A 9,281-nucleotide genomic window follows, 5' to 3' on the forward strand; every position below is an offset into this window, starting at 1 on the left:
CACCTTGGCTTTCCAACTCTTGCTACACAGGCTGAAGTGGGGTGTAGGTGACCTCAGGCCCCTCTGAAGGACAGGGTGCATACTCAACATACAGTATTTTCAAAACCTGTTTTTTATTTACATTTGTTTACTTCAATTACATGCATGTTTTGTTTTTAAAACAGGAGTAATTAGCCCAAAATGCATTAAAATTTTAAAATAGCAATTAAATATACAAAAATATAGCTTACAAAAAACTGCGAATGTTTAAAAATATTCTGCTGCAGAATTCTTAGTGTACAAACACGTCTATGAAACCTGAGGCTCAGCATTTCATAAACCTTTTTTTTGAGGGAGTTATACAAGATCTAGTGAATAAAACCCAGGGGGCTAAATAAACTACAGGATTTAAACTACCCCATTCCTGGCAATAAGAAACGCAGAGACGACAGTATCAGGAACACTCTTGGAAGACCAGGCCCTCGCCAGGAGAGACTTCCCTAATCTTGGCCCTGCCTGCTCTGGCAGGGCCTGCGAGGGAAGGGGCACATGGAAGGACAGTGCAGCTGGCCCTAGACGCAGGTCCCCCGGGCTTGTACTGGCACAGGGAGCGGAGAGGAGCTTCATCAAACTACAGACAGGTCCCTTGACACTGGTGGGGACCACATTCGAGGTCCATGTCCCTGAAGCAGGGTGGGTGTTCTCCCTGACCCGAGAGCCACAGAAGTGAGCACTAGATTGGTAAGCCAAGGGTGCGATGCTTGGTCTAGAAGTGGAACAAAACTATTTGCATCTTGCAACAAGTTGGGCTCTAAAGGGGAACAAACTGTATGAGCCCCATTTTTCTCCTGTTGTTCTCAAACGGAAGCACATTCCATGGCATATGGGATCTTTTGTTCATCTTATCTACTAAAGAACCATTTCCAGTTTTGAACTGCAGATTTCACCAGAATTTAGACAGTTGTGAATTGAGACACGTTCATCTCTTTTACTTAAAATTCGTAATGGCCAATGCGGAAGACATTCTAACCCAGAACGAGATACTCAAGTAACAGAAAGTGGCTTTTCACATACAATTCCTTTCAAGTTTCAGGTTAGGGGCCCAAGCTGCACTTTTAATCCAAGGGAAGGCAGGACGCCAGGGAAGTTGGCGAGGACCGAGGCAGGAGTCCACGCCCCTCCCCGCAGAGCTGCCTGGAGGAAGCAACTATATCTCCTGCAGGGGCAAAAATGGACTTAAGACTTTTTTTTTTTCTTTAAAGAAAAGATGACTGGTGGAGTAATTTCTATTGTCAAATGGAGAAGATTCTGTGGGAAGCATTTTCTTTTTAATGTGTGCATAAAGTGGGGTGGGAAAGGGAGCAGAGCGCAGACACTGAAGTGTGTGTATCTATGGTTAATTTGGAGGAGACTGCCCATCTACCTGCTTAGCATCATCTGAGACATCGCCCCCCACCCGCCAAGGCTGCCTCAGGCTTCAGTTGCTGCTGCTTCTCAAATCCCTGCCTCAAAAGACACAGGAGCTCGGGGCACCTGGGTGGCTCAGATGGTAAGCATCTGTCTTCAGCTCAGGTCATGATCTCCAGGTCCTGGGATCGAGCCCCACGTCTGGCTCCCAACTCAGCGGGGAGTCTGCTTCTCCCTCTCTCTCTCTCTCAAATTAATAAATAAATTCTTAAAAAAAACAAAAAACAAAAAACACAGGAGCTCGCCTAAGAAATCATGGCAGTTGTAGCCAGACATCACCCCGTCAGATGGGGTTTGGTGGGGGCGGGGGCAGCTTGTCCAGGCCCTGCAAAGGCTGCTGGACCTGGACCAGAGGCCTGCATTGCTGCTGTCAGCAACAGAGCAGAACCTGCTCTTCAGTGTCCATCACAGGCCAGAAAGACAGTCTGGAAACTGGTTGTGCTTGCATATTATCTGAGCATCTGTGTGGTAAGGGCCACGGAGGGATTGCTGTTTCTGCTTTGTATGGAAAACTAGAATTCCAGTATGCTGCAATCAATAAAAAAAATAATGCCTTATTCAAAAAGGAATGTGACTGCAAAGACATCCCCCAATTATGGGCTCACCTTTTACAGATACTCTGCCTTCTGGGATGGCTCTTCCCCCATGAATAGGAATGCTCCTTGGATATACTTGTCTGGTATAAGTTTAAAAAAAAAAATTATGTAGACACACAAGCACACGTGTATACATACACGTGCGTATTTATCTGTATATGCATAAATGGTCTCTGGAAGGATCTACCTGGAACAAACTAAGAGTGGGAGTTCAAGGGCTGATAAAGTTGGCCTTGCCAGGTCAGGGATGCAAGGAAGACTTGAACTACACGAAGGGATTACCTACTCAAAAACTTAAGGAATAGCACTCAGGGAGCACAATGGGCAAAGATACATGGAAGTGACTAGGGAAGATCATGAAGCAAAGGAAGGGACCCAGGCAAACCCAGACCCCAGGGGGAGCCCCTGTCCCTCAGGAGGCTCCTGCTGAGGTTTTGTTTTACCTGAACTACACAGGAGCCCCACGTTACCTGCATAATGATGCTGCCTATAATCAGGAGCTTCCATGACCCCAGGTCTCCTGCCCACCAGGCTTTGGACGTGGCTGGTCCGCACAAGAACCAGCAAAGATGTCACTACGGTTCTTAGGTGGTAGATAAGGGAACAAGCTTTGAGAGGCTAAGTTGCATAAAGACACATGGCTGGTGAATGGCAAGGGGTGATTTCAAATCACTCTGAGCACTTTTTCTGTCCAGAGCTCTAGGGATGCCTCCCTGTGTTCATTTTGTAATTCTCAGCCTTTCAGAAAATTACTACAGTTGTTCAGAATAGCTTAGCAGAGCAGGACCAGGCCATGGAGGTGACAGGCTTTGAAGTGGGGCTGTGGAAAGGGGCAAATCATTCTTCTGATGGGCCCAAGGGACTTGGCACTGGGGAAAAGGATCTGCATTTGTCAAGACGTCAAGAACAAGCTATCTGGCAATGATGGGATGTTCCCTGTATTCTTCCCCCCCCAGACTTCCCATGGGCCATCTGCTCCCATCTGGCCATTTTGGTCTTGTCCTCTCCCTGCCTCGGTGGGCACAGACTAGAAGGACCTTACCTGCTAGGGACAGGCCCAACCAAATCACACTTTGGCAAAGGAAAGCAGCAGAGGACAGTATGTTATACCTACTCATTCAGGAATCAAGTCAGGCTGGTTTTGTTCCCTGTTTCCTGCTTCTAAAGCCAGCTGTAGTCAGCTGTAACCCTAGCAGTAACTAGATAATGATGCAGCCACCCATGGAGTTCAGTTGGGGCTGAGTTACGTTCTTTGAACCCACAGCATACAAATAACATCCAGTCTTTGAGCTGCTTAAGACACATTAAGAGAAAGTAAAAAACTGCCATGTCACCAGCTAGTGGCCCAAAAGCAGACAGACCAAAGACCCTGTGTGTCTACAGATTAACAAAAGGTCACCAACAACTCACCAACAAAAGACAGATGTGGCCAAAGTGGCCTCACTCTAAGGTATAAGCCTGTGCCAAGATTATTAGGGGATCCTTAACTCATTTAAAAAAGGCTCCAGATGGAGATGTAACCTTGTCCACAGAAAGCTGTTTTAACCAGAATTAAAGGAAGATGTGAGTGAAGCGCAGGCCGCGGGCAGGCACGGCAGCGCAGCAGAGAGTGCTGGAGGAGGACCTGGACGCAGGGAGCAAGTCCATTCAGGGTGTGTCGCTGAGAGTCGCGGGAACTACTGTGCGTGGCCCTGGCCAAGCTGCAGTGAGACAGGAGCCAAGAAATGAGAGGAGCTCGAGCAGAGGGAACACGTTTCCCGCCCCCTGCCCAGCCCCACCCTGGCAGAAGAGCTGTGTTTACCAAGCCCTCTGCACTCACGGGTGTCGAGGTCACGTCGGCGGTACCTCGTGCGGGTTGGAGCCCGGTGGAGAGCGCACAGCATTCTTGAGCTTTCCTCTAACGGCTGGAGCTACGCACCAACCCTGTCAACCTGCGCTTCCTGTAATACAGGAAACGAACTCCTCTACCTCCCTGCCCATACAGGGACTTGTGGGGTTGGTCTCCTCATACTGACGCACAGGGACAGAAAAACGCCGCAACTGATCAGTTAGAATCCTGCTTGAAGCTGTGAGCTGAAATCATTTGCGGTTTAGAGCACGAGAATTCCTCCTCTGAGGGGAAAAATTCTCTTTCCTGTTTGAACCCCGCAATGACAAGGTGAGATTTGTCCCAAGGCCACTCCATGGGAAATGGTGGGTGTTGGCCACTAATGAGGCTAGTCCAGGCTTACTTCTGACACTGGTCACTGGAAACCTTTCACTGTAAACGGGGTGCTTTGCAGCATTCCGTTCCACTGTGCTACCAACACAGAACGCAAAAACGACGAGAGGAGGAATGCACGAAAAGTTCTTTTCAAGGATGCCCAACAGGCTAAGGCTTTCATATAAAAATATCCCACACTTCCTTGCCCTGTTTAAGCAGCAGCCAGTTGGCGTGCCATGAATAGGTCACACGGAGGAAACAGCCAATTCTGACCAACTGGATGTGTAATTTTCCAAGCTGGATTCTGCCCAGCACCTTCCTAGGCTAGGGGGAATTTTCCTCCTCCTCTGGCCTCAGCCACCTGAGCCAAGGACAGGTTCCCTCTCCCATTCTAAGATGGTAGAGGCTAGATTCCAGAAAAAAATCCCTGGAGACATGCTGTGAACAGAGTGGCAAAGCTTCCTCCATCCGCTCTCCATGCGGACCACATTTCCAATGAGAAACTGTCCCCCTCACACCTGTGGAATGAGGCAGAGCTGTTGACAAGGAGTCCACCCTATGACAGAAGGAGGGCTGTGGAAAAGAACTTTCTATCTGACCCAAAGCCACTTCAGATAGCTAATTTGTACAGTATTCATGAACCCAAATGGATGGAGTCATTTCTAGAAAAGTTGGACAGAAGAGCTAAAGAGCAGCATGCATTTCTCTCCTATAAAGACATTTTCAGTCACTTAAGTCTGAAGAGTGAGGCACACACCAGCGGGTGAAGAGCCCTGCAGTGGCTTCCTGACACTACTTACAATTTCAAGTGGATCCCCGGCTTCAGAATTACATAATTACATAAGGATCTTATTTGAGATGCTTTAAATTGTTAAAACGTCAACAACAGGCATTTTCTCTTAAGTAGAAACAGGGTCAGAGGGAAGAGAACAGGGAAGGAGGGGGGAGAGGAAGGGGTCAGCATCCTCTCATCTCAGCGGGGCCTGGAGGACTGGCCGTTCCCAGGAAGGAGCCCCCCTTGGGAGCCATCTGAGGGGCTCACAGCAGCTCTCTACCAAGGCAGTGGGCTGAGACTAGCAGCTGTGCTGGAAGCACAGTGCACGTGGGGGTGCGGGCAGCACCCTGAGGCCCCCTGGGTCACACAGGAACAGCATGGGCTCAGAGGCCCACCCCTGGCTCAGGCTCCTGATGGGCAGCTTGGCCGGGCCTCACCGGGGAGTCAGGGGGTAAATAAGAGGAAATGGCTTCTGACCAGGCCTTTCCAGGCGCATCTAATGTTTTTAGATGATATGATAAGCAAGTGTCGTGAACTTGAGGGAGAAGGGGTGGCAAGGGGCACTGCTGCTCTGTGGTAACCAAAGCCCTTGGGTTCCAAGATGACCTTACCAAAGGAACATAACGTGAAAAGCCTTTTGCTGGCACTGCCTCACCAATCACTGGCAAGCAGTCGTGCTTCAGCTGAGGTAACGGCTGGCTTTACTTGGCTCGGGCTGCCGGGAGGGTCTGCTGCTGCAAAGGCATGCACGGTCTGCGTAGAAGCTCATCTGTCCACAGGGTGGGGGGCGGGGGTGGCTTTAAAGACCTGCCCTCAGTTCCCTTCTCTAACAGTTCTGTTTATCTTTCCTTCTGCTTGATCAAGATTCACCTTGATACGGAGATAAGTATCTGGGAGACAGAGTAATGGCATCAGCAAGAGACCCTCATGAAATTTCTTGAACATAACCGGAAGGCTCATCTGTCATCCACTCCTCTTCTCTTGGCACGGGGTAGTGGCAGCGTGCTTTGGTTGTCACAAGACCCAGAAGTCTGGGTTTCCAGCTTAGCTGGCCCGAGTTCTTCATGAGGCAAAGGAAGTGGCAGCTGGTGCCCCCGGTAGAGCAGCCAGCACAGAGACCGCTTGTGTTCCTCCTGGCTCCACATGGACGTCGGATCCCGCAGCAGTTTGATCCTTGGGGGAGCTATACAATGTTCTCTGCCCCGGGCAGGGGCCCCTGTGGGGGTCCACGGTCCTGCTTACTGTGCAGCTGCGCGAGCTGCAGAACTGGCATGTTGCACAGCGGACACACCTTCCGAACCTCCAGCCACTTAATAAGGCACCTGCAAAGCAAGACAACACAGGAGGAAGTCAGTCCCATGCTTGTGGCGCCTCCTGCCCACAGGCCTCATTGAACACTGCTGTCCCTCACAGCCAGGGGCCTGTGTGAACACTCTGGTCCCAAACAGCTCCACCAGCAGGTCTTCCAAAAGGGGATACTAAGAAACCACAGTCAGCATGCCATATCCTCAAATTATCCATGACGTGTTAATGAAGTACACTGAGGATGGTGGTGGGAAGAAGAAGAAACAAAAGTTTTTAATAGAAATAAAAACAAAATTGTCAGAGAAGAGGGAATACTAATATGTCTGCATGGCAGATGGCCTCACTCTACCATTTACATTCATACTTTATTTTGATTTAAAATAATGATGGTTTTGATTAAATAAGTTTTTAGGAATAGAAGCTCTCATTGAGGGGCGCCTGGGTGGCTCAGTCGTTAAGCGTCTGCCTTCGGCTCAGGTCATGATCCCAGGGTCCTGGGATCGAGCCCCACACTGGGCTCCCTGCTCCGCGGGAAGCCTGCTTCTCCCTCTCCCACTCCCCCTGCTGTGTTCCCTCTCTCGCTGTGTCTCCCTCTGTCAAATAAATTAAAAAAAAAAATAGAAGCTCTCATTGGAAAGTTTCAGTTAGGTAGCTGTTTATAGCCTGGGCTCTAAGGAGGTGTGGGCTTATCTGGCCGTCTGCCTGAAGTCCTGCCTGGTGGTCATATTCCACCACCCTGATCCCTCCTAAATGTCACGTGTGTACACACACACACCCCCCTCACCCTTAGGGTACGTTCTGCTTTCTGCATTATAGACCAATCATAAAGCTGTCAAGCTTGTCTGGCACTGCCCCAAGCCCACGAGTTGCTTGATATGCCTCAAACTCAGGTCCCTTTAAATAATTCCACACCAATACTCACTTTCTGTGGAAGGCATGCTTACATGGACAAATGCCCAACTCATCTCGAGGCTTGAAGTCTTCTAGACACACTGCACAGAGCTGAAAGACAAATTCACAGATGAGGCAAAGTGTCTGCTAAGTACTCTCTTGTAGGCCCCAAAGTCAAGTGCAGACCCCTGAGGCCAGTCATTTGAAGGGAAGGTCCCATGACTCCTTAAGTGAAAGAAACAGGCTGGAATGGACCAGGTCTTCTGAAGAGGAGTCTCCTGCTCTTCCTGTCACATGTCTTCAAGATGGAGGGCAGACAGGAATAGACCGCAAAAGGCAGCTTCCTTTACTTCAGTGCATCAGAAGAGTCTCACTTAGGTTTATTCTCAGTAGACAGGCTGAATATAATGCAATTTTCCTGTGGTTGGTGAGGGGCTGACTTTCCCAGGGAATGCCTGTTCAGCAGCACAGCCCCTAAGGGGGATGCCTCATGCTCTGGGGCAGGCCCTGGTGGTCTTTGGTTTTTCATAATGTAGAAACTATAAACCATGGCACAGCCTGCAGTAACATGCCTTTTTTTTTAGTTCCTGGGGCCCCTCGCTTTGGCACTGTCCTGTCAGTGTCTTTGTCATATATAGAGTTATTCAAGAGTCACTGAAGTTAAACTTATGAAAATATACAGATGGGGCTAGGATCACTCTTTGACCGGTGGCTACGCTCCACGGCCTGGAAAGAGGCCTTCTTCACAGCCAGATGCTGGGTTCCAACCACTACTTCTTGGGCACATACTAGTGCCCAGGGACATCAAGTATCATTGCATATACCCACTTTACAGATGGGAAAACAGAGGCTAAGAGCCATAACCACCTTGGTGAGTAGCCAGGCCTGGCTGGGGACCCAGGTCCATTGCACTGATGTGCTGCTGTACTACTTGTCTCCTGCCCAAACGTTGAACTTCTCCCTGCTTGCTTCCCTGTCCATCTCCAGGGATCCTGGTTCAACCATCACCACTTCTTGTCCATCCCGTTGACACGACCTCCCTGTTGCCTGTATCTTAACCTGTAATATGTAACCCAGTCTTCTTAGGTTATGTGACAGGACACGTGGCTCTTGGTGCCCCGTGGCCAGTGCTGTGAATGTTGGTTTTCCAGCACCCTTCTCTGGGAAGCTCTAGGGCTTGTGTATACAACAGACAGGATCCTCACAGGAGGAGGAGGAAAATGGGTAATTGTCTTAGGTTCAGCATTACTGTGGAGACAGCAGGGGAGAAGGCAGGACAGTTAGCCTTGGCTCAGACACCCACTAGCTGTGGGACCTCTGCCATCATGATGCCTCTCAAGTTCTGTTTCTTCATCTGTAAAATGGGGACACTACCTGCCCCACTGTCATCAGTTCAGACGAGGGGCAGGGCTGAGGCGGCAGTAAGGCAGTCTACCAATACTAGTTGTTTTTATTTATGTTTACATTTCATGATGGGAACACTTTTTTTTTTTTAATTTTATTATGTTAGTCACCATACATCACATCATAGTGATCCACAATCCATTGTTTTCGTATAACACCCAGTGCTCCATGCAGTACGTGCCCTCCTTAATACCCATCACCGGGCTAACCGATCCCCCCTCCCCCCTCCCCTCTAAAACCCTGTTTGTTTCTCAGGTCCATAGTCTCTCATGGTTCATCTCTCTCTCCGATTTCCACCCCCTTCCTTTTTCCCTTCCTTCTCCTAATGTCTTCCATGCTATTCCTTATGTTCCACAAATAAGTGAAACCATATGATAACTGACAGAAATTCTCTGCTTGACTTATTTCACTTAGCATAATCTCCTCCAGTCCCATCCATGTTGATGTAAAAGTTGGGTATTCATCTTTTCTGATGGCTGAGTAATATTCCATTGTATATATGGACCACATCTTCTTTATCCATTCATCCGTTGAAGGGCATCTTGGCTCTTTCCACAGTTTGGCTATTGCGGACATTGCTGCTATGAACATTGGGGTGCATATGGCCCTTTTCACTACATCTGTGTCTTTGGGGTAAATACCCAGGAGTGCAATTGCTGGG

The 9,281-nt window shown here is 49.0% G+C and overlaps 1 protein-coding gene across 3 annotated transcripts in view; it reads right to left on the reverse strand.

The window, feature by feature from the left end:
* Positions 1-94: 94 nt before the first annotated feature.
* The window catches only part of RNF24 (ring finger protein 24), a 70,646-nt gene continuing 61,459 nt past the window's right edge, over positions 95-9,281 (reverse strand). For all 3 annotated transcript variants that reach the window (XM_006742586.3, XM_081833168.1, XM_081833169.1), the window contains 3 exons: positions 7,248-7,327; positions 1,666-6,342; positions 95-1,481 (listed from right to left, as the gene is read on the reverse strand). In XM_006742586.3, coding sequence (XP_006742649.1) covers positions 6,204-6,342; positions 7,248-7,327 — 219 coding nt within the window. In that variant the 3' untranslated portion in view covers positions 95-1,481; positions 1,666-6,203. The remainder of the gene's footprint in view (positions 1,482-1,665; positions 6,343-7,247; positions 7,328-9,281) is intronic.

This window comes from Leptonychotes weddellii, chromosome 10 (assembly GCF_054177405.1).
Source record: "Leptonychotes weddellii isolate Sample4059 chromosome 10, ASM5417740v2, whole genome shotgun sequence".
In the NCBI taxonomy this organism is placed as follows: domain Eukaryota; kingdom Metazoa; phylum Chordata; class Mammalia; order Carnivora; family Phocidae; genus Leptonychotes; species Leptonychotes weddellii.